Source organism: Sprattus sprattus, assembly GCF_963457725.1.
Source record: "Sprattus sprattus genome assembly, chromosome: 17".
Classification (NCBI taxonomy): Eukaryota; Metazoa; Chordata; class Actinopteri; order Clupeiformes; family Clupeidae; genus Sprattus; species Sprattus sprattus.
Window position 1 is genome coordinate 13,922,912 of NC_137915.1, and position 25,676 is coordinate 13,948,587.

The 25,676-nt window shown below is 49.1% G+C and overlaps 1 protein-coding gene across 4 annotated transcripts in view; it reads left to right on the plus strand.

The window, feature by feature from the left end:
- The window catches only part of stau2 (staufen double-stranded RNA binding protein 2), a 98,221-nt gene that overhangs the window by 26,195 nt on the left and 46,350 nt on the right, over positions 1–25,676 (plus strand). For all 4 annotated transcript variants that reach the window (XM_080855034.1, XM_080855033.1, XM_080855035.1 and 1 more), the window contains exons 7-13: positions 1,425–1,584; positions 4,555–4,662; positions 11,235–11,447; positions 12,219–12,356; positions 17,083–17,214; positions 18,487–18,544; positions 24,577–24,884. In XM_080855034.1, coding sequence (XP_080711160.1) covers positions 1,425–1,584; positions 4,555–4,662; positions 11,235–11,447; positions 12,219–12,356; positions 17,083–17,214; positions 18,487–18,544; positions 24,577–24,884 — 1,117 coding nt within the window. The remainder of the gene's footprint in view (positions 1–1,424; positions 1,585–4,554; positions 4,663–11,234; positions 11,448–12,218; positions 12,357–17,082; positions 17,215–18,486; positions 18,545–24,576; positions 24,885–25,676) is intronic.

Consider the following 25,676-nt stretch of genomic DNA (forward strand, 5'->3'; position numbering starts at 1 on the left):
GTGCATATATACTGTACACACGCACACACACTCACACCCTTCACCCGCATAGATGAACACACACACACAAACACTGTGTCTTACTGCGTGGAGGACTTTTGTACAGGCATTTTGAGCGGCTTAATTTAGGGAGCTTTTAGGGAGATGAGTGTCTCCACAGGCCATTTTTAGGCATGGTTCTGCTGATCTGCCCGCTGAAGCGCAAGATGATCCAGAGGACCCAGTGGTGTAAACATGCTTATTTTAGAGGGTTGCTGCTGCTGCTGCTGTAGTGATAGCTAGCACTCATAGATAGATGCACGTACATGAACGCACACACACACACCTACATACACACATACACACCTACAAACATAAACACGGTCACATACATACACGCACACACATATCTACGTACATCACATACACACGGGCATGCATACAAATACACTCGCCCTTAAGGGTGTGAAAGGCTTGCACACACATATTCACACACACACACCCACACACACACACCCACACACACACACACACACACACACACACTCTAACACATATACATCAGAGTGTGAGAGGCTGGCCTCATGAGGCGCTGATGGAGTCGGGTCATGCTGTGCAGTGGTTCATTAAGGCCGGGGAGAGCAAACAGGCCCCTAAATCTACCCAGTGAACAGGCCCCTGACAGGCGTGCCTGGGTGAGCCAAAGTTAAGAGCGAGAGTGAGAGAGAGGCGGCGATAGATGTGCTCCTCCTTTTGTTTTCCGTTTCTTTCGTCCGAGGGCCAGCAGGGAGCCATCAGTCCAACGTTTCGCCAGTTCCGCATTGTTGTGTCGCTGACCCTGCCGAGGCCAGCGGCAGGGGGGTGGGGGGGTGGTGGTGGTGGTGGTGGTGGTGGCTTTTCATTTTGCCCCGCGCTTCCAACATTAATATTCCCACCAGTGTTGTCCAGAAGGGCGGCCCCGGCGAAAATAAATCTACTCTCCTGCAAGCAAGCCTCTCTAGGGGCCTGGCTTTCCCAGTTCCCTCTTTCAGCGTCTGCTCCAGAGACACCTAGTGCCTTTGAGCTCCGGGATGGGGTGCCCTCAAAGGGAGGGGAGGGGCAGGCTTAAATGTTTCACCTCTGCCTTCTTGCCGGTGTTTTGACGGCGTAACTCACAGAGCTAATCAGTTCCAAGTTGCGGTTTGTACTGTAATAGAACTGCCAGGTTTTCAGAAGCTAATTCTCATGTAAATCTACAACTTTTTTTCTCTCCCTTCTGTCACTCGCTCACTCTCTGCCCCCCCCCTTCTCTCTCTCTTTCTCTCCTTTTCTCTGTCTCTCTCTATCCCTCCCCCCTTCTCTGTCTCTTTCTCTGTCTCTTTCTCTCATTTTCTGTGTCTCTCTCTCTTTCTTCCCTCCCTCCTCTCTGCCTCATTTTCTCTCCCCTTGGCCTCCTTCCAAATTAGGTACCATTACCCAGTGCCTAAGGTGTTTTATGTGCAGCTGACAGTGGGAAACAACGAGTTCATCGGCGAGGGACGGACCCGCCAGGCGGCCCGACACAACGCAGCCATGAAGGCCTTGCAGGCCCTCAGGAACCAACCCATCCCAGAGAGACCACCACAGGTAGGTTCCTGCTCTCAAAACAGAAACATGTATGTTTATGTGTACATTTATATTTACATTTATTTTATATTTATATTTATATTTATATTTGACCAGTTGTTTAATTCAAAGTGCCAGTGATTGAGTGACAGTGCAGATAAACATTGTCATTTGGATGTGTGTTCCCTGGGTATCTTGATATTAATCTGATCTTGGTCTGGTCAACACTTTGCTTATACAGTTCAGCCCCAGGATCCCACCTATTAAGCCATGTCCCCTCTCTTAATACCACCTCAGGTAGAAAGTCTCTCCAAACCACCACAGTACCAGTGCTGATCAGACCTGTAGTGTAGCAAGAAGGAGTATGTGTCTCTGTCTGTACTCCTTTTCATTGTTCCCATTCCTTTCCATCTCTTTGATTTCCGACCAAAACATTACGATTTCAAATTTCTACCCAAGAATACCTCCTCCTCCATGTTCAACCAACAACCCCCCCCAGTTGGCGATGTCTCCAAAACTTCATTCTTCTCCACCGGAAGAATGCCAGAGCAGAATGGCAGTGTTGGCAGCGCTTAGTTTAAACTGTCCTGGCGTCGTTGAGCTTGTTCTGTCTTGCCACCATTCCCCTTGTCTCAAGAATGAGCTCTTTGTCGGGCTCCGCTCTCCTCTATAGCTTTACAAATTGAGGTGCATCACCACTTCCCCAACCATCCTACCACGCCCACCCCCACCTTCAACCCCAACTTCCCCTGAGCCTCTTTGTGCTTATTTGGCAACCTGACGGCTTCTCCCAGAGCTGCACACGTCCAGTAGCTGTCACCTTGCTCTCTCTTCTCATTGGCTGCAGTCTCTGCAGTTAAGAGCCAAGTGGAGGTGCGTCAGGGATGTGCGTCAGGAAGATGCGCTCGGGCCCTTTGGGAGAGCCAGGCGACCTGGTTCAGTGATGTTTGACAGACCTGAACTAATCGGATAGCACTCAGAGCAAGACACACGCAACACTCGGCCAGCCAGCCAGCCAGCCAGGCGGACATCCTGCAGAGCTCGTAGCCACTCCCCATGAGATGCAAGCTGGACAGGAGCTGACCTGGATTACAGTCACTTTCGCTTGACATCTCCTTCACCCGTACACATACACACACTTACTTACACCCACACACATACACACAGTGTGTCTCTCTCTCTCACTCTCTCTCACACACACACACACACACACACACACACACACACACACACACACACACACAAGTAGCTAACTTGAGAAAAGGGTATGCATTGTAAAAAAATAAATAATCTTGTGCCTAAGCATAGCAGAATGCCTGATGGCTCTAGAACAGAAAGAACCTGCTTTAGAACAATTCTTTGAATGGAGAATGGAGAAGGGCCTGTGTGGGTATGGTTTCAAAGACCATTTAAGAACCTTTTTAAGGCCTAGTGTCGTGGATGTGAGCTATGGCGGGTGAAGTGAGTGAAGCGGTGAAGTGACCGCACACAGAGCAGGAAACGGCCCCTGTAAGGACGTGCTGAGAGATTGAGCACCGCGCCAGAGGCCTGTTGGAACGTGGTGGGAGACGGGATACGAGAGACGTCAGATTATTTTAATGTTTGAAAGACCTCTCTCGTTCGCTCGCTTGCTCACTCGCTCACGGATAAGTCCCTGAAGAAAAAAAGAAAAGGCTTCTAAGTACAAACTGAGAGGCTTCATCCTCAGCCGCTGTTGTTTGCCGCACATAAAGGTCCAGAGCTGGTTTGGTTCTGGCTGGCAAGACCCAGGACACATCTGGGGCGAGATCCGTTATGGATCGAGTCCGCTGTTCTGGGTATTGTGATACATGAGATGGCACAAGCGAAGAGCCGGTGTCTGATTGCTTCTAAGTACAAACTGAGTGATCGATGTTTCTAGGTCGCATTGGGACATTTGAGAAATGTTGGCTTTCACTCTGTTTCAACTGTTCATCAAGCTAGTCACGATGCGTGGAGTACTCTTGTGTGTTTGTGTGTGTGTGTGTGCGTGTGTGTGTGTGTGTGCGTGTGTGTTGTGTCCCAATGCACTTGCGTTGTGAGTCACTGGGAGGGTCCTGTTACTGGTGTGTCAAAGGTCCATCACATGCCCATCGGAAAAACGGTCATCATGTGTGCATCTAGTTTTGAAACTTTCACAGGCTTCATCTTACCACTGACCTTAAATTAGCTCCGGTGTGTGTGTGTGTGTGCGGATGTCTGAGTGTGTGTGTGTGTGTGTGTGTGTGTGTATGTATATATATATATATATATATATATATATACACATACACACACACACACTCAGACATCCGCGCAGACATATATATACACACACTCAGACATCCGTAGTAGTTTGAAGAGTGATCTTAGTGTTCTAAGCACCTGACGGCCATCAACCACAACAGATGAACCTTAGTTTCAAGAACAGCCTTGGAGGCAAGGAAGCATGTGCTCACGCTATAACACACAACATGCGAGCGAGAGTTCACTCCACAAAAAAACCCCATGTGATCATTCTGCTCAATGCCGAGGAAAAAAAGAATGGGAAGGCCGGTCATGTGGCTGGGAGCAGAGGGCGACGGAGCGGAGTGGAGTTGAACATCAGGACGTCCCGATGGTGGGGAAATGGGAAAAAGAAAAGGGCCCTGGTTTTCTCTCCAGTCACATGAGAAACAGCAGACAGGCACTGAAAGGGGATTTTAATCTCTGATATCAGATTAGGAAACCGATGACTGAAATCGTAAAGTAGGACCCGCAGAGACGTCTTGGCCAATATCCTCAATGAGATCGAGGAGGGGGAAAAAAACGAACAGCTTTTCAAGAAAAGTTCAACACTCGACCTTCTCTCTTTCTCTTGGTGGTTACACTCTTTCTTTTGCTTGCTCACTTCATCTGTCTTACTTTCACCCTCTCTCTTTGTATTTCTCACTCTCTTTGGCAGATGTTGTAACAGGAAGTGTGTGTGTGTGTGTGTGTGTGTGACTCTTTCAGTGTCCCGAGGAAAAGAGTGATGCAGAGGAGAGCAGTGACGCCAGTAAGTCGGAGATCAGCCTGGTCTACGAGATTGCGCTTAAGAGGAACATGCCAGTCAACTTCGAGGTGAGGCTTTTGTGCTCCCCTAGGAAATACTTCAATGTCACGCTTCTTCTTCACTCAAACCCGGTGTTGCAGAGAAAAGCCATTACGTAAAACTCAATAATAAACATCTCCCTCGAACCCTTTAAAGGCACACGTGTTAAAAAGTTAGTGGATTTGGATGATTGGCTTTACTGGGAGAGCACAGGACTCCCTACCCTGGGATCAAGCGGTTTAACCCGAATGAATTTGGAACTCAAGCAATAAAAACAGGCCATATTTACTTAGCGGATACAGGAAATGAAATCAATATTGTGAATAGCAATAAAGTTAAGCTTGATATAAGTGATTCATCCCAGAAAACAAAGCACAGCACAATAACTTAACCGTCTCTGCCCTTCTTGTTTTTGTGGAAGTATGGCTTTTATCTACCAGGGCTCGTCACCTTGGCAGAGATGTAACCGGCCACACTGGTTGTGCGATTGTCAGATCAAAATCTCAAATGCAGTAGCTGCTGTTTTCTATCACAGCATTTGGCTACTAGTGTCGTTTTAGATGTAGAAAGCAAAACAAGCTGTTTTGCTGCAGATGGAGTTCATTTGCCAGATGAATAAGAAAATAATGGGATGGCTCACCAAACATCCTTGGGTGGCTGCTGATCTATGTCTGGGTGGCCCACAGGAGTTCAACACATGTGTGGGAAGCCCTTCATTTTCGTGTCATTTGTTTTTGTTTTTTTTGCTCATGGGGTTGATCATTAACTACTTAGCCATTTGAATACAGACTGTTTTGTCATTTTAGTTTTTTGTGTCTTTTTTTTGTACACGTCTTATTTGTCAGCTACATTTGTGGTGTTATCTGTCTCTCTGTAAGGATACCGCAAATAAGAATTATTTAACCGCTTTGCGGTCTTGTGTAATTTCCAACGACTTTTAAAACTGATTTTTTTATTTTTATTTTTTTGCTGAGAGCCCTCTCAGAAATACCTCAATCAGCACAGTGCATGGTAAACATGTCAACCATTCTTTGCATTAACAACCCATCTGTAATGTGACAACAGCTCAAAAGATTTCCGTGCTCCCACACAAGTACTCAAGGTCACCTTATCAAGAGGAATGTTCCGGTGTCCATCAAAATAGAAGGATGGATATTTAATGGAGGGCAACCATGTGACCCGGCTGTCCTTGAGCTCTTCTATCTCCAAGGGCTTTCACAGTCATCTCTTTGTTCAGCAGAGCATACGTTGATTTCGGTTGGTTGATTAAATAGGAAATTACATTTTTCATCAAGTTAAAAAGGGCTAAAGATTGGAGGGGATATTTTTTTTTGTTCCTAAATGTCCTCTTGTGGCTGCGTGCTGTTGAAGAGTAATTTAGTAATTGCTCTCGAAAAGCCCTGAATCTGTGGTGATTATGAGACCGAGGATTCACAGTTTCCTCCCATTTTTTGTGCGAAACAGGCAAAGCGTTGATTCGTTCACATTTAGCGCCCTGATGTGCAGGAAAAACAAACACAAATGTCTGTGGTCTGGTGTTGTCTCTAGATCATTGCCCCCTTGTTGTTATATAAAATGTTTCTGTCTCTCTCTCTGTTTTTTTTGTTTCCCTGTCGCCGTCTCCAACTTTGCAATCTTTAGTCGTCAGCCAAACCTTATACTCCATCCCCTTTCCAAAATCCCCAGACGCAAGATTCAGAAAGAATCTTGTCTGCTTGCATGCAATCTACCCTGTTTAAAGGCTCACATCCAATACTGTTTGCACACATCACCCTCTGATCCCCCCCTCCTCTCTCTCTCTTACACACACACACACACACACACACACACACACACACACTCTCCCCTTTTCCTTTTTGCACCATTATTCATCTGTGAGATCCTGGCTGGTGTTCAACCATGTCAAATCTTTTTCTGGAGTGCTCTCTCTCTCTCTCTCCTGACGTCTTTTGGGAGGACGGCACGGACTTTCTCTTGGCTTCATCATCCAGTGCTTCAAGAAGCACCAGACTACGTAATAGAATATTGGCCTTCGTGGGACAGCGTGTTGAAACCCTTCAGCTCCCCTTCCCTTAGAACTTCTACCAGCACACAATGTCTCGCCGCTTACCACCAGGCTGAGGATCTTCTCAAGACTAAACACTTCGAGCGCACTGTCAGAGGTCCCCTTTGAAGAGATCGATATATAAATCACTGCTTTTGTACATGTGACGCCTCACTAAGGAGATACAAGAGACGTGAGGCTTGTAGAACCACCCATCGTGTACATAAGTACCTCCCCGCGGGCCAAGTGCATCAATGAGGCCCACAAAAGAGGTATTCTTCGGCCTGTCAGTGGACGGTATTGTCCCACCCTTGGTATAATATCCTGCCTCTTCACGGTGCTGGAGTCCTGCAAAGGATCTCAGAGGCACGCACCTTTCCTCCGCAAGAAAAATCCACTGTGTCTGTCTTTAGTCTTCCATTGCACAACTGACCTCAGTGTGTGTTTGTGTGTAATAGAAGATTAGAAGAGAGGGCCGTCAGAGTGTGTGTGTGTGTGTGTTAGTGTGTGTGTGTGTTTTAGTGTGTGGGGTGGGCGTTTGAGTGTGTATGAAGGCAGACAGACATCAAGTTACAGTGAGACTCACTGCCTTTCTCTCTATTTCTTCCCTTCTTTCACTCTCTTTCTCTTCCTCTCTCTCTCCTGACAACCCGATCCGTGGTGTGTCGGGCGAGCGAGACGAGAGGGAGGGAGGGAGGGAGGGGAGGAAGCGTCGCCCGGAGCAATGAAGACGAGAACGCATCAGAGCCCCGGCCCTCGCGCCTGAAACCCCATCGCTCCGCCGCAGATTCAGTGTCGCCTCCGTGCCGCCGACCGGAGCGTGTCTGCCGCCCTTAGAGGAGACAGACGCATCCCCCCCCACACGAACCCCCATCTCCGCCATTGCCGTGCCAACCATCGCTCACCTCCGGCAATGAGAAGGGTGTGTCGTCGTCATATTTGGCCTTGTTGTTAGGGGAATGAGACGCCTTGTCTCTTGGCATGTAAGAGGGAGACCCACACACACTTTTATTTTGTCATGTCCGTAGTAACCACTTCCATTGAAACCATGTCTGGGCTACTGATCCCTTCCCCGTCTCGGCGACATTGTTAAACGCTAACCGGTAAGATTACCCGTCTTCTGTCTGCAGGGGCCAGACCTCTTGAAGAAAGTTAGACGATACCGCAGCAGCGAGTAAGCTAAACCAAGTGTGCTCACATAAGGACTAACGCCGCCCTGTCGAAGACCAACTCATTGACAGGGCCTAGTTCCCCTAAGTTCTCGACTTTTTTCCTAAATGCTCGCCAGACTCGCTCAAGAAAGCTGAAGATGATGGGTTCATTCACATGCAATAATATAATCACTCCCAGCTCGGCGAGAGCGGGATTTCATCTCCCTGTCAGAGATGATGCGGCTTAAAGATGTGCCAAGCTGCACTTCCTAACTAAATGAGGCAGCGCCTTGGAAACGTACCACAGGGAAACGCTCCCACGATCCTCTGCTTTACACATCTCCTGCATTCACAACATTTAGCCTCAACCTTAAGCTCTGCATAGTGTTAACTCATTAGCACAAAAGTCAACAACGACAAAAAAATTAATTATTAAAGCACATTTCCCCATGTTGATTTATCACCGAATGCAGAGCAGAGTGCAGAGCGTCAGGGTGAGGTTTGGGAGGATTCTGCTCGCTTATGTAACTGCGCTGTCCCGTGATGATGAGGCTACTTAACATCAAGACCCAGTAAATATGCGGTCGTGGCGTTACATCAACTCCGGGGGCAGATAGTGTCTCATTGTGCCTCAACAGTGGCGGCCATTTAGCCAGAAGAACTGCGGATGAACTGGCGCAGCGTCATGTGTGCAGCCGCTGCTGTGCAGATCACGCGTTTAGCTCCTGGACAATCAGCTGGAACACTTTAACCACAACTAACACCAAACTGAAATTGAATCAGTGAGTCTGTTCTGAAAAAGTGCATCTTAAAGTGAAAGGATCCATAATGAGAGAGTGATAACACTTAAACAAAGAATCACTGCTGCCTGCGATATTCCTTAAAGAGTGTATTCAGAAAATCTGGGAATGTGATTGATCAATTATATAATTGGGTAGTTGCTGTGTTAGCACATTTTCTGAGTGACTTGAGACAAAACCATTCTGACTGTAACCGTGGTCGTCTCAAGTCCAAAATATCACAAACATGAATGCGGTTTACACCATTTCAACACACAGGGCATCAGCCACCATGATGGACAAGGGCTGTGAGTTAGGCCTGCTAATGACAGCCTCCTGTCGTCCTGAGAGAGGTCCAGGGCACTGATTGGTCAGAGACGGATCACATGTCTTGGCCATGTGGATGAGGGCCTAAGGGGTAACCTCAGGAGAGGGTTCACTTTCAGCAGTAAGAGAGAGAGAGAGTTGGGGAAGGAGGGAGAGAGAGATGGGGAAGGAGAGAGAAAGAGAGAGGGAGTTGGGGCAAGGGGGAGGGTTGGAGGAGAAGAGAGAGAGAGACAATTGTGAAGGAAGAGTTGGAGAGAAAGAAAGTTTGATAATGAGAGAGGGACAAAGAGAAAGTGAGGATGAGAGAGGGAGAGAAATGAGGAAAAATGAGGGAGAGAGCGTATTCGTGCCAAAACAGTGATTAAACAACAGAGAGAGAGGGAAAGAGGGAGTTAAAAGGGGAGAGGAGAAAACAGAAGAGAGAAGAAGGGAGAGAGAGAGAGAGAGCATTAGGGCAAAAAAAGAGAACAAGAGAGGCCCAGGGTAGGGGGGGGGGGCAAGATGAAGTGGTGCAATAGAGTGAAAAAATAGAGAGGAAAAATAGACAGTGAGGAGGAGAGAGAGGAGAGGGAAACTGAGCGTGAGAGAAAGTGTGAGACTGAACAAGACCTAAAGAAAGACAGAGAGGGAAGAGAGAGGGATAGGGAGGGAGAGAGGGAAGAGAGAGGGAGAGAGGCTCTGTGTGCAGCCTTGGAAGACTGAGTGGTGTTCTGTGGTTGAAACCAGACCTCTCTCTGAGGCCTCGGCCCAGTTCACCTGTTTAGAGGCTGACCCCCCCCCCCCACACACACACACACACACACATTACACTATCCCACCATCCCACCCCCCACCCCCGCCCATGTCCGTGTCACACAGGAAGTGGCCGGCGTGATTGCAGAGCCATGGCGTCACCCCTCTGCTCAGCTTTGTTTCCTTAAGGTTTCCCCCGACAGTGCAGAGGGGCCCCCAAAGCAGTCCGAGCCAGGGCTGGGTAGACCGCAGTAAAGAACAGCCATCAGGGATACGCTGCATTTTATTTACGTGTGTGTGTGTGTGTGTGTGTGTGTGTGTGTGTGTGTGTGTGTGTGTGTGTGTGTGTGTGTGTGTGTGTGTGTGTGTGCGAGTGCGAGTGCGAGTGTGCGTGTGTGTGTTTGTATGTATGTGTGAGTGTGTGCGTGCGTGCGTGCGTGCGTGTCTGAAGGATTCTCTCACATACACGAACGAAATGCACAGTCATATCTGAGTGTGTGAATGCCAATGTGTGTGTGTGTGTGTGTGTGTGTGTGTGTGTGAGAGTGACTGAAGGATTGACTCACTTACACAAAGGAGTTTCTCAATATAAATGCACGGTCATATCTGAGTGTGTGAACGCATATGTGTATTGGTGTGTGTGTGTGTGTCTGATGGATTATTTCACATACACAAAGGAGTCTCTCACTATAAATGCAATGAGGGTGTGAACGGATATATGTATTGGGGTGTGTGTGTAAATGTCTCATACTTCCTTAGGCAACCCTAGCTCTGCCTGTCACCCCTCCCTGTGTGTGTGTGTGTGTGTGTGTGTGTGTGTGTGTGTGTGTGTGTGTGTGTGTGTGTGTGTGTGTGTGTGTAGCAGACTTGTCCTCCTGGCAGCAGCACACAGACTTGACTTGAGATGTCAGTGCTTGGTACACCGTCACTTTTCGCTCGCACTCCTAAAAATCTGAATGCAATTAACGCGGGGGTCTTTTTCCCCACATATGAATTCCCACATGAAGAATTTATTTGTTTTAGAGGAAAGGAAAAGACGAGTTTTTTGGAAGAGGGCTCACAGGTTGTTTATCACTTCTGGGCTCGGTGCTCGTATCAGACGTGCAGAATGCCGAGCTCGCTTGTGGCAGACAGACAGATGAATGGAATTAAATGGTAATATATCAGCACGGCTTGAGCCCAGAGGGAGCTGTGGAGTTCTAGGGCCTGACTTATGGAAGCCCTCCTCCTCTCCAGGTTCAGGTTGGAAGAGAAAGCAAGGGGGGGGGGGGGCATATCCAGTGTGTGTGTGTGTGTTCAGGTTTAGGTTCTGGGAGAAAACTGGGACCAGCAACCAGAGATATTTGTGTGTGTATTCACCTATGTATCGGAGGTTCTGATAGAGACCTGTGTGTATGTGTGTGTTGCTTCTCTCTCTGAAGGAAATCTGGGATAATCGCAAAGAACATGCACACGTCCTGGTTTAGATTTTGAAAGAGAATTGATTGCAGGAAATAGCTACCCTGCATATTGTTGATGTGTTATTGATGTGTCTATGTATGTATGTGATTATTTGTCCTTGGTTGTAGGTTCTGAAAGAAAGCGGCCCCCCGCATATGAAGAGCTTCCTGACGCGGGTGATGGTTGGCGAGTTCTCCTGCGAAGGAGAGGGCAACAGCAAGAAGCTCTCCAAGAAGCGGGCGGCCCTCTCCATCCTCCAGGAGCTGAAGAAACTGCCATTCATGCCCGTCATAGAGAAGCCCAAGCTACACTACAAGAAACGGCCCAAGACCATACTGAAGGTGGGGCCTTAACTCAAGGGCGTGTGCGAGAGAGAGAGTGCGTTTGTGTGTGCATGTGTCAGTGTGTGTGAGCGAGTGTGTGTCAGTTTGTGTGTGCGCTTTTGTGCCTATGTATAAAACTGTGTGTGAGAGAGCGAGATAGAGAGAGTGTGAAAGAGAAAGCGTGTGAGAGAGTGTGAGAGAAAACAGTGTGAGAAAGAGAGAGAGTGTTTGTGAGAGAGAGAGAGAAAGAAAGCGAGAGAGCAAGAGAGAGAGAGAGAGTGTTTGCGTGCGTGTGTACGTTGTGGGAGAGAGAGGGAACGGGAGAGAGAGAGAGACTGTGTGTGTGTGCGTGATGGGACTCCTAATAGGTGCTACTGGTAGTGTGTGCTCTGTGATGTTCTAGTCACATGGTCACAGTGCCGACTGATGCTGGGGTGCTCGTGGTGTTCTTTTTTTCACTTTTTCTTCTTTTCTCTCTGACATTTTTGTCATCCTGTCCTCCTCTGCAATCTGCACTCTTGTTCTCTATCTCTCTATCAATCTATCTGTCTATACTCACTTTTCCCATTTTTCTGTGGTGCATCCACTTAAACACACACACTCCCTAATCCTTACCTCCCTCTCCTTCTTGCTTTCCCCTTATTCCCTCACTTCCTCCCTATCCTCTCCTCTCCTCTCCTCTCCTCTTCTGTCTTCTCTTCTCCTCCTTTCTTCTTTCCTCTCTCTCTCTCTCTCTCCCTCTCTTTCTCTCTCCCTCTCTCTCTCTCCTCTCTATCTCGCCTTTGTTAGACGGGGCCTGAGTATGGTCAGGGGATGAACCCAATCAGCCGCCTGGCGCAGATCCAGCAGGCCAAGAAGGAGAAGGAGCCGGAGTATGCACTGCTGTCGGAGAGAGGGATGCCACGCCGCCGAGAGTTCATCATGCAGGTGAGAACGAGTGTGTGTGTGTGAGTGAGTGAGTAAGACAGGTAGAGTGTGTGCGAGAGAGTAAGACAGGTAGAGTGTGTGCGAGAGAGTAAGACAGGTAGAGTGTGTGCGAGAGAGTAAGACAGATAGAGTGTGTACGAGAGAGTAAGACAGGTAGAGTGTGTGCGAGAGAGTAAGACAGGTAGAGTGTGTGCGAGATAGTAAGACAGATAGAGTGTGTGCGAGAGAGTAAGACAGATAGAGTGTGTGCGAGAGAGTAAGACAGGTAGAGTGTGTGCGAGAGAGTAAGACAGATAGAGTGTGTGCGAGAGAGTAAGACAGGTAGAGTGTGTGCGAGAGAGTAAGACAGATAGAGTGTGTGCGAGAGAGTAAGACAGGTAGAATGTGTGCGAGAGAGTAAGACAGATAGAGTGTGTGCGAGAGAGTAAGACGGTTAGTGTGAGTGTGAGTGAGTAAGACAGGTAGAGTGTGTGCGAGAGAGTAAGACAGATAGAGTGTGCGCGAGAGAGTAAGACGGTTAGTGTGAGTGAGTGAGTAAGACGGTTAGAGTGTGTGCGAGAGAGTAAGACGGTTAGAGTGTGTGCCAGAGAGTAAGACGGTTAGAGTGTGTGCGAGAGAGTAAGACAGGTAGAGTGTGTGCGAGAGAGAAAGACATGTAGAGTGTGTACGAGAGAGAAAGACGGTTTGAGTGTGTGCGAGAGAGTAAGACGGGTAGAGTGTGTGCGAGAGAGTAAGACGGGTAGAGTGTGTGCGAGAGAGTAAGACAGGTAGAGTGTGTGCGAGAGAGTAAGACGGTTAGTGTGAGTGTGAGTGAGTAAGACAGGTAGAGTGTGTGCGAGAGAGTAAGACAGATAGAGTGTGCGCGAGAGAGTAAGACGGTTAGTGTGAGTGAGTGAGTAAGACGGTTAGAGTGTGTGCGAGAGAGTAAGACGGTTAGAGTGTGTGCCAGAGAGTAAGACGGTTAGAGTGTGTGCGAGAGAGTAAGACAGGTAGAGTGTGTGCGAGAGAGAAAGACATGTAGAGTGTGTACGAGAGAGAAAGACGGTTTGAGTGTGTGCGAGAGAGTAAGACGGGTAGAGTGTGTGCGAGAGAGTAAGACGGGTAGAGTGTGTGCGAGAGAGTAAGACAGGTAGAGTGTGTGCGAGAGAGTAAGACGGTTAGTGTGAGTGTGAGTGAGTAAGACAGGTAGAGTGTGTGCGAGAGAGTAAGACAGATAGAGTGTGTGCGAGAGAGTAAGACAGGTAGAGTGTGTGCGAGAGAGTAAGACAGGTAGAGTGTGTGCGAGAGAGTAAGACAGGTAGAGTGTGTGCGAGAGAGTAAGACGGTTAGTGTGAGTGTGTAAGACAGGTAGAGTGTGTGCGAGATAGTAAGACAGATAGAGTGTGTGCGAGAGAGTAAGACGGTTAGAGTGTGTGCGAGAGAGTAAGACGGTTAGAGTGTGTGCGAGAGAGTAAGACGTTCGTGTGTGTGTGTGAGACAGTAAGACAGGTAGAGTTGTGTAAAGGGAGAGCTAGAAGGAGATACTGAGAGACGGGGGAGAGTGTGAGTGAGATAAAGAGAGAGAGTGTTGGAGATGAGAAGAGAAATAGGGGAGATAGAGAAGGAGATCTCAAGACCAACACTGATAACGCACTGCTGTGTCATCTGTCTTCATCAGGGATGCTGTCACACACACACACACACACACGCACCACTCTCCATGGTGGCTGATTACGCAGGGGCTCTGCAAGCAGCGGGATAAATCCCTGCTCAAGCCTCATTAACCAGCACTTAGTCATAATTAAGAGTTCTGTTTGCATAGCCCAGAAGGATTCCCTAATTGGCTAATAGATTGAGGGGAGATAACGGTGCCCACACAAACCTGGTACTCTTTGGTCTTGCGTTTCAAAAGAGGCACTTTCCCAAGCGAGTGAAAACGGCCTTTAAAATAACTTTGAAAAGCTTTAAACTAAAAGGCCATGTCATGTTGTTGTTCCCTGCGTTACCACAGCAGCATAGAGGAGTGAATGGATCACCTCTATATTGTATCAGGGCCCTCAAATGTCAGGGTCCTCATATGCCAGGGCCCTTATGAATCAGGGCCCTCATGTGTTAGGGCCCTCATGTGTCAGGGCCCTTGTGAATTAGGATCCTCATATGTCAGGATCCTCATTTGTCAGGCCCCTTACGTTTAGAGCATACTGAATCAGAAGCTTTCAACCTGAATGAAGTCATGAAGCACATGTCACCCTTTCGTAAATGCTCCACTGTCCTCCTAAGCAGAAACACTTCTAGCGGTCTTAAGGAGCATTAAACTTTCTCATCACTGTCTTAGACTTCATCTCATCTGCTGACTGAGTGTCTAAAGAGGGGAAAGTGTGGCCTTGGTTAGAATCCATGTCTTTACAGGCTGGCTGCTCTAATTACTTGCGAGAGAAAAAAATCTAGCTGTCTTTTATAGGAGAGCTCTTTCCAGTAAAATAGCACTCTGACCTCCGCATGTAAGAATGACAGTTTACAAAAGCCTTACAAAGAATTGCTCTTGCGAAATGGGAACTGTCTTAAAAAAAGAAAGAAAGACAGAGAAAGAGGGAGTGAGAGTGAGAGAGGTAAAAAAGAGAGCGAGTGAGATGGAGGGAGAGAAAGAGGTCTTGTCTTCGGGGCCCCCACCGCGCTGATTCACTGCAGGCCTAATAGCTTTCTGCAGCATCAGTCCAAACGCTGTCACTTCCTGAAGGGCCACTCGAGTTAATTCTGTCCTCCGTCTCTTTCACTTTGTCTATCTCTCTATATATATTCCCTCCTCCTCCACTTCCCTCTTTCTCTCCACCCTGTCTGTCTCTCTCTCTCCCTCTTTCTCAGGAGTTACTCAAGACTAGCGCAACCAGAGTATTAGTCCCCTTGCTTGTCTCCCTTTAGGCAAAGGGGGAAAAAAAAGAAGAACAAAAAAAAGTGGCAGGGGTATTTTGTTTACGACACGACACCGACATTCTGCTGGTTTCTCTTCTTCTTCCCTTCCATCCTCTGTCTCTCTCGATAATCCCTCTTTTCTGCGCCGGCATGATGCGTTTGGTGGTTGCGGGCAGAAGCACTGCCTGCACCCCCCCACCCCCCAAAAATGCAATTCTCCATGGCTCTTTCTCCCTCCCTCCCTCTCTCCCTCCCTCCCTCTCGTTCCTTCTGACATCAGCTCCCTGCCTGTGTGCCTATTCCTTTGTGTGGCCCGAGTCGCTTCTAAAATTTCCACATTGTTCCCCCCTGCCGGGGCTGCGGGGCATAAATGAGTTTCTGTTCTTCAGGGAGGGTGTGTGTGTGTGTGTCTGTCTGTGTGTGTCTGTCTGTGTGTGTGTGTGTGAGTGTGTGTCTGTCTGTCTGTCTGTCTGTCTGTCTGTGTGTGTGTGTGTGTGTGTGTGTGTGTGTGTGTGTGTGTGTGCGTGCGTGTGTATCTGTGTGTGTGTGTGTGTGTGTGTGCGTGCGTGCGTGTGTATCTGTGTGTGTGTCTGTGTGTGTGTGTGTATGTCTGTCTGTCTGTGTGTGTGTGTGTGTGTGTGTGTGTGTGTGTGTGTGTGTGTCTGTGTGTGTATGGAGGGGGGAGGTTGGTGAAAGGAGGCTTTTGGGCTACATGTTGCTCAGCGCAGCTCAACAAGCTTGTCTAGATCCGAAGCAGCTAAACCCTTTCACAATTTCACCATTTTCGTGGAAGGCATTGACTCATCGTTGATTGTTTTGTTCCGCTGTTTATTTTCTGTTCTTCTTCCGTGTTGCTTGTCATTGTTTATTTCTGAATAGACCTCTATAAACCTCTACCTCTGTGGATTTGCCTTGCGCGTCGTACTGTAACTGGATCCTGCTTTGGCCTCCTGCGATCCTCGATAATTTTATTGCCCAGGAATGCTGTTTGTGCAGCTTTCCGCTCTTGTGTTTACCCTATCGAGCAGGGCTTGATTTACTCCGATGAATATCTGCTTACTTTATTCCAAGTCTGAGTTACCTCCACGAGTGTCTGCTTATTTTACGTCCAGGCAAATTTTATGTTGCGGCTCGACGCAAAATAAACACGGACACCCCGAATATAATCCAGCCACCTGTTCGCAATCACATAATCCAATTACCATGGACAGACGGACACGTCCGAGGCAAAACACTGCGATGCAACTGTTTGACTCATGCTCAAACAACTACCCCATAAACTATTCTCTGGGTCTGTACACAGACAGAATCCATCAGAAGGGCTTCAGTAAAGTAGCTCCTGCAGTCTGAGGGTCTCATTTGCTGCCTGAGTGCTGTAAAGTGGCTGTACTGTGGGACTGCTGCTTTCTGCAAGCACAGAGTCATAGGGTCGAATGTAATGGAGCAAACAGGCTGGTGAAATATTTGCTAACATCACTGCATAAGGCCCTGGTAGCTTTGTAGGTGATTTCAAGTCAAAAAAATCTTCCAAGGGCTTTCATGAGGTTATTCAATTACATTTTAGTTATATAGTGCCATACCAATGAAATTGTCTCAAGGCACTTTAATTGTCTTTAGTTATCTGTTAAATGAACTGAAATTTGAAATTTCTGTGAAATTAAGATGATTATCCTGGCTATGCCTCATGTCTCTGCAGGGTATTTAAATGTGTGTGTGTGTGTGTGTGTGTGTGTGTCTGTGTCTGTGTCTGTGTCTGTGTCTGTGTCTGTGTCTGTGTCTGTGTCTGTGTCTGTGTCTGTGTGTGTGTGTGTGTGTGTGTGTGTGTGTGTGTTCAAAGGTAAAAGTAGGAGGGGAGCTAGCCACAGGGACGGGACCCAATAAGAAGGTGGCCAAGAGGAACGCGGCAGAAGCCATGCTGCTCCAGCTGGGCTACAAGGCGTCCACTCCACTACCTACCTCCCCAGACAAGGTCAGTAGATCTCAGAGAGATAGAGAATGAGAGGTTTCTACCCCGCTACCTACCTCTCCAGACAAGGTCAGTAGATCTCAGAGAGATAGAGAAGTTTCCACCCCTCCACCTACCTCCCCAGACAAGGTCAGTAGATCTCAGAGAGAGAGAGAGCGAGAGAGAGAGAGAGAGAGAGAGAGAGAGAGAGAGAGAGAGAGAGAGAGAGAGAGAGAGGAGAGATGTCTCCACCCCAATACATATTATGCAATTGAATTGTATGGATGTGAGATGATAATGGATGGGTCACTGCATGTAGAATTTATTGGAAACATTCTCAAGGTTCAAATAAAAACACCCACCAATGTGTGAAGGGCATATTTAGACAGATTCACATACAACATACACAATATTCTGAATACATGTAAAATCAAGTGCAGAAAATACAATACCATTTCAACCATTCAAAACACAAGAGGTCAGCCCTGAAACCAGTCCCCGTTGTCGGTTGATTCTGAAGTTAACTAACACACTAACTAATCAATCTCAGACCAACACTGTTTTGGTCAGAGTTGATCAGAGTCAAACAAATTATGAAGCAAAGTGAGAAAACATATTTTTCTACAGACACTGATGGAATAGGTATACCATTTGGGGAGGGTGAGAGAAAAAAAAAGATAGTGTGTGAGAAACCTAGACAGGGTCCGACTGGGGAACTGAGAGTGGAGAGAGAGCCTGTTAGAGTTGCCTATAGAGAGAGTACCTTTTCAGATCCTGCCTCCCTCCCTCTCGCCCTCTCTCCCTCTCTCCCTCCCTCCCTCCGTTCCTCCCTTCCTCCCTCCCTCCCTTCCACCCGGGACTTGGCGGGGCTGGTGACAGTTGCTCAAGGATGTCTTAATTTGGGGACACCCCCATCTCTCCCTCTCCTTACTCCTTTATGCCCCCCCCCCCCCCCCCCCCCCTCGCCTGAAAACAGTAGGAAGCAACTTGTCTGACACTGAAAAGCAGTTTTGGTAAACTGGCTTTTCTCCCACTTTTTCTCCCCCTTCCACTCTCTATCTCTTCCCCTCTCTCTATCTCTTTCTCTCTCTCTCTCTCTCTCTTTCTCTTCCACCTACCCCCCCCTCTCCCTCCCTCTTATTCCCTCTATTGGCTCTCTCCCACTCTCTCTCTTGCTCCCCACTCTCACTTTCTTTTCCTCTTCCTCTCTCTATCCCTGGCACTGACACACCCCCCCCCCCTCTCCCTCTCCCTTTCTTTTTCTCTCTATCTCTCTCTTCTCATCCCTCTCTGCAGATGGACAACAAAGGCTGGAACGGACAAAGGGCGTCTTTTCCTGAAGCCACGAATAACAGTGAGTGTTTGTGGGGGCCGCTCCAGCCCAGGTGACATGCGGGCGTTAAATCTGGATGACTGGTCAATGGCCGACTGACTGTCACTTCAGTCCACCTCCTGTGTGTGTGTGTGTGTGTGTGTGTGTGTGTGTGTGGAGACTGCAAATCCGCAAAGCCCATTCACGGCACACAGGGTGCAAAGCCGTGTTGAGCCACACACACATGCACAAATGTACTCCTTCTATTTCATACACACACACACACACACGAACACACGAACACTGCCATTCTCTCTCACTCACACGTTCACTCACAATAACCACTATCTCAGAGAGAGATACACTTGGAAACGTGGATATCCTGCATTCTCACTGCAACACGTAGGCACACACAAACCCCAAACACACACACTCACACACACACACGCATGCACTCACACACACCCCCCTTCTCTGGACTGCTGCTTGCCAGATAGGATTAGACCCCCCCCCCCTCCCCTAGCCCTCCAACACACACACAGTTGCAGACTTTCCCATGTGTGTGGGATGTTCAGCAATTGCATGAAATTATAGAATGAAACTCCCATTATGCAAGAGACAGCCGTGATCAAAGCCCATTCAGACGCCATCAAAGACTCACATTCACCATCACACATTCCACACTGTTTGCCTTGCCACCGATTAATCTGCTTCTCCCGAGATGGGGAGATAGGGGTACACAATGGCTTGATTGGCATTTCATAGGAGAAGACGTACATCACGGTTGGGGTGTGTTACTGAGAAATGGTGAGAATGAGTCAGTTTGGTGTGTGGTGTTTGACAGGACGGTGTGCTTAGGAAATTTGAAACGGATCGGCCAAATGCTACGCTGACATTTTCCCTGAATCAAGTCTCCTCGGTGATGTCAGCTTCTGAGATCCTCGGTACAACTTGACAGTGGCCTTCTTGGAAATAATAAAATGACACCAACGGAGGAGAATGTTTTCTCCTCGTGTGTGTGTGTGTGTGTGTCACATTCTCAGTCAGCGTGTGGTGCAAACGTTGGCTGTCCGCCCTCACATCTCATTGCTCTCCTCTTACGGAGGGGCGACCGCTCGCACCCGTGGCGTTTGCCGTCACCTCCCCCGGCGCCCTTACAGCCCGTGCTGAAGTCCGCATAGCCCCCACCCCCCACCCCCCCATAAGAGGGCTATTTTTAGGGCAGTGACAGTGTGGTTGACTGAGGAGGATGACAGGCCTGTGCTGTCAGGCCCCTTGGGCCGGTTGAGGGAGAAAGGGAGGTTAGGGTTAGGGTCTTTCGTTTTTTTGTGAGCATTTCTGATGAAACCCTTTTGTTTTGTTTTTTTGGCCTGTAGACCCGCTCTGGAGGGTTCCCTTTTCTTTCCGAGCACTCAGAGAGTTTATCTTGCCCCGGCACCAGTCTTTTTCATTACAGAGCGCGGACCTGTTAATGTCAAAATAATGTTAACCGCAAGGCGCCAGGATTTACAATCTGCACAAGCTGCCAGCCAGAGTGCTTACAGGCCCATGAAGGGCACTGACACACTCCAGGAGCACGTCTGCATGGGAATGACCTGGGAATCAACGCTTCTCTCCCTCCTTCTCCGTCCCCTCCGCTCCGATTCGGAGTTGCCCGGAATCGAGACGTAATAAATCCCCGCTGTGCTGGGCACGGGAGCTCATCGGAGCCCAGTAGTGAAAAGTTAATGGCATATTGAGATTGACAAGCAGAACAAAATGGCTGATTGGAATCGGAGTCCCAATTTAGTGTTCTGTCCCCCCACGCACAGAAGGGACACTGTGTCACGGCACCGATGAGTAAGAATAAGCGAGGGAAAGAGAGAGAGGGACAGAGAGAGAGAGAGAGAGAGAGGGTGAGAGAGTGAGAGAGAGAGAGAGAGAGAAAGTGGAACAGAGCGAGATTGAGAGTGGGACAGAGAGAGAGGAACGGAGAGAGAGGGGGAGTGAGAGTGGGACAGAGAGAGACAGCTAAAATGTGGTTCCTCTGTGAGTCATGCGAGTATCCCATCCACTCTTCATGCTCCGGGGGCACATGTAATGTGATGCATATTGAAAGGAACAAGACAGCACGTCAGGCCCCATTAGTCAGTTTACTGTCACGTCAGCCCAGTGGCTGGGTTGGTTTACGCAACTTGTGCCATTAAAGGTACAACTGCCTGATGCCGTGATCCATCTCGTATAACCCAGAAACTTACAGTCGAGGAGATTTAGGGACACTCTAAGATCTAGATGATTCTAGGCCTGTTTGTTTGTCTTCCTCCCTTCCTGTCCGTGTGTGCGTGTGTGCGTGTGCGTGTGCGTGTGCGTGTGCGTGTGCGTGTGTGTGTGTGTGTGTGTGTGTGTGTGTGTGTATGTGTGTTGCTGTTGATGGTCCCTGTTACATCCAGTTACATCCTGTTACATACATTACAAATAAGCGTGTATTTATTCAACACTGAATAATCACCCAACGAGGGTGCCAAAAAGAACTGAACAATCAACAAAAACACAAGGCCTCGACAACGGGCCTCCACAGCCTGGCACTCTCTCCCGAACTCTCACTCCGGCGAGTAGTGCACCCGATGGTATTGGCGCGGCCAAAGCCCGAGGCTGGGGTTTAGCGGAGACGAGGTTTTGGTGGCGTGGCAGACCACAAGAACGCGCGGTTCCCAAAAGCACGGCCTAGAGTGATGTCACCGCGCTGCTTTTAAAGGGCCAGGACCTCCAAACGTCCAATAGGATCAGAGCCCCAATCTGCTGCGCGCCAATCCGCTGGAAATCACACAAAGCACACAGAAGCAGCAGAAACACGGCAATAATACATGAGAATAACCACAGGGTCGTAACAGTCCCCAACAGCAGTATCTCTCATGAGTATCTCATGCATTGTTGGGACAAGGTGCAACAGGATATAGCTGCCCTACGGGGCCCATGGTGTAACAGACCTGCACCCTAGAGCCAGGCCCATTGGTATGGCTCCCAGAGTGCTCACACAACCATGCTGAACGCACTCTGGTAAACATGGCTGCTGCTGTTTGGGATCTCCATTCTGGAGGCGAGGAAAGGAGAGGAGATGAGATGAGAAGAGGGGAGCCATGAGGAGTGAAAAGGAGAGGAGAGGAGCCATGAGGAGTGGAAAGGAGAGGAGAGGAGCCATGAGGAGTGGAAAGGAGAGGAGAGGAGACATGAGGAGTGGAAAGGAGAGGAGAGGAGCCATGAGGAGTGGAAAGGAGAGGAGAGGAGATGAGATGAGAAGAGGGGAGCCATGAGGAGTGGAAAGGAGAGGAGAGGAGACATGAGGAGTGGAAAGGAGAGGAGAGGAGACATGAGGAGTGGAAAGGAGAGGAGAGGAGACATGAGGAGTGGAAAGGAGAGGAGAGGAGACATGAGGAGTGGAAAGGAGAGGAGAGGAGCCATGAGGAGTGGAAAGGAGAGGAGAGGAGAGGAGATGAGATGAGAAGAGGGGAGCCATGAGGAGTGGAAAGGAGAGGAGAGGAGAGGAGATGAGATGAGAAGAGGGGAGCCATGAGGAGTGGAAAGGAGAGGAGAGGAGCCATGAGGAGTGGAGAGGAGAGGAGCCATGAGGAGTGGAAAGGAGAGGAGAGGAGAGGAGATGAGATGAGAAGAGGGGAGCCATGAGGAGTGGAAAGGAGAGGAGAGGAGCCATGAGGAGTGGAGAGGAGAGGAGCCATGAGGAGTGGAAAGGAGAGGAGAGGAGAGGAGATGAGATGAGAAGAGGGGAGCCATGAGGAGTGGAAAGGAGAGGAGAGGAGCCATGAGGAGTGGAAAGGAGAGGAGAGGAGACATGAGGAGTGGAAAGGAGAGGAGAAGAGAGAAAAGGAGAAGAGTGGATGAGCGCCTCTGCCCAGGAGAGCCCATGCAGAAGTGATTAGAGGGTCTGCCTGAGAGGAGCAAACTCCCCGGGGTGTTATTGCAGCAAGGCCTTTTTTCGTCAGCTCAAGTTGCCAAATTTAATTTCCTGACAAGAGTTTGTATGTGTTTGTGCATGTGTGTGAGTGTGTGTGCGTGTGTGTTCGTGCCAAGATGCATCCGTATTTGTGCAATGAGTGCAAGTGTTTATGTGTCTGCCTGCAAATCGTGTGTGTGTGTGTGTGTCTCCATGTGTGTATGTTTATGTTTAGTATCTGAGTCCTGTTGCTTCATGGTTTTGATTTACAGTGTGGGCTCTCCTCCTTATCTGTTTAAAATCAGGCGCTGGGCCCTACCCTGGCCCGTGGCCAGTACACCGTTCTCAGACAGAGCCCATTAGTTTGGGCGGAACCTCTGGAACCATGGGAGAGGGTGAGAGGGAGGCATGGAATCATGGGTATTCTTTCTCCCCCCTCTTCCTCCCCCGCCCCCCCCCCCCCCCGTCCACCCCTTAGTGCATTTGTATGTTTTTGAGTTGCATTTCAACGATGATGTCATGTTGGCTCACACCTCTGCGTTTTTTTACGGTGTTCTACATTGGAAGGCACTCGCTGGTGCGGCCTCCTCCGCGGCCTCTGCGGCGCTGACTTGTGTACGTTTAAATTGAACTCGTCGTTTGGACATCTGAAAAATCTGTGTCAGTTTGCGCTATTTCTGGGCACTCTCTCCCACAGAGATGACCACAGGGACCCTCGACTGATGTTTTTGATTTGTGCTCCATCCCGCGAATCCAGATTCCAGCAGTTATATACACACACACACATGCACACACACATGCACACACACACACACACAGATGCGCGTATCATCAGTTGTGCTGCTCACTCACACACACACACACACACACACACACACACATACATTTCTACAAACATGCAATGCGTGTATCATGAATCCTTAAGGAGTTAGATCAAATAATATTTACTAGTTTCTTAGTAGAGTCTGGACCAACATGTGATGATTGGGACTTAGCTTGGATGGTGGATGGAGAGCCAAGCAGCTTTCGAAGATTCCCTGTTTTTTTTGTTGTTTTTTTTTAACAAACGCTGTACTGCTGCCGATAAAAACAGGAAATGCGTGAGTTCTCTAACCTCTTCAGCCAGCAGCTCTGGCCCAGCCCTGGCCCGGTCCCGCGCCAGAACGGCGCCAGCATCAGCTGCAGTCCGTGCTAGGGCTGGTGCACAGCTGTGTGGCTGGAAACACAGCTGTTTTCCCCTGGTCTCCAGCGACCTTGTCTGAGGTCTAAAGTTGCATGTTTTTCCAATAGGCTAATCCAGAACTAGCAGCAACCAAAAGAGGGGGGGGGGGGAGGGGGGCTCCACCTTCTTCGCTCTGGTTGGGATGTTGTGCAGGCTGTTCTCAGGACAGCGGTGTGGCCAGCGCCTCGCCCATCTTAGCGCAGTCACACTTCTCATTTTGGGGTGTGTCATCAGCCAGATGAGCGCATGTTCGTGAGGCAGCCTGTGGCTCTGTGATCCATGGTAGCCTGTGCACCGCCCGTGTGCCTGTGCTTCTCTCTTTGCACACGGCTAATGTTCAGGCCTGCGTTGAGTTGTGTGGCAAGTGCAAACTTGCTCTGGGCAAACAGCGGCCATTGTTCTTGAGCGGTAAGCCAATAGTCTATTGCATGTATTATGATTAGACACCACTGGTATACATCAGTCCACCACTATACACGTAAACATTCTTGCCAGTCAGAAGCATTGCATAGCATGGAATTTACGAGCAGCCAGCAACTGTATGCTTTAAAGCCTAGTAGAGAGTGCCAAGTTACCAAAGGTAGAATAACCTTTCCACATGCCAGCCCAAACAATTTGCAAATGATGTTCCCATCTGAACTTAACACTGAGCCAAAGCACACAGAACCCCCCTCCCCCCCCCCCCCCCCCTCCTCTTGGCAGGAAAAGTATGGTGGTTCATGGGTGCAAATCTGCGGTAATCACTGTTCTCTCTGTCTCCCTCGCTTTCTCTCTCTCTGTCTTGTTCTCATTCAATCATTCTCTCACATCCTCTCTCTCTCTCCCTCATTTCCTCTCTGTCTCTCTCACTCTTGCTTGTCTCTGCACTTCTCCTTATGCCTTCATCTCCTTTTCCTTCTAATCTTCCTCTTCCTCTTCCTACAGCACAGAAAGGAATCCTCCACCTCTCCCCGGACGTGTACCAGGAGATGGAGGCCAGCCGGAACAAGGGCAGTCCTGGCGGCCCCCCTCCCGTCTCATACTTGGGCCCCAGCACCAAGGACCCGTACTACATCGGGCCGGGCAGCACTGCGGCCATCGCCCGTGAGCTGCTGCTGAACGGCTCGTCCCCCACGGCCGAGGCGCTGGGGCCAAAGGGCAAGACACCTGCTCTGGCCCCGTCCCCAGCCACGTCTGTGTCCGTGCAGCCCGCCCAGCAGCTGGAGTACTTGGCCCGCATTCAGGGCTTCCAGGTATGGGGAGGGAGGGAGGGAAGGAGAGAGAGAGAGAGAGAGAGAGAGAGAGAGAAAAAGAGTGTGGTGGTGGAATGTGAGAGCAGTGGTAGAATGGAGAGCTCCTCCACTACACACACATACACACACACACAAATTCACATAGATATACATACGCATATACACAGACATATGGACTTGGGCACATGCGCACTTGGACACATGCGCACACATTCACTTAGATACACACACACACACACACACAGTAAACATGCAATCCCCCTTCCTTAGTTTCCCATTTCTCTCCCTGCTGCTGGTCAGGTTTCATCAACACTGCTCCACCAGGCTACTCATACACCCTTACACTTGTACTTTCCAGACACGTGTGTGTGTCTGTGTGTGTGTGTGTGTGTGTGTGTGTGTGTGTGTGTGTGTGTGTGTGTGTGTGTGTGTGTGTGTGTGTGTGTGTGTGTGTGTGTGTGTGGATTAGAACCAGAACCTGCTTTTGTCATTGATGTCAGATTTATAACACTGATTCCCGAACCCCCCCAGGATTGGTCCATTTCCTTCCTCTATCTGTTCTGTCGCTAACAGGGAATGAACACCTGTCTGGGTCCTGTGAACCATCACTGTGTGTGTGTGTGTGTGTGTGTGTGTGTGTGTGTGTGCGCGTGTGTGTGCGCGCATGCTGTGCTCCAGTGGTTCTCCTCCCAAATCGACTCGGTCTGTTTTTCAGATTGTGTGCAGATGACTGGGAGCTGGCTGCGCATACCTCATGCCCTAACATGGGGCCCTGTTAATTTCAGTGCAGAT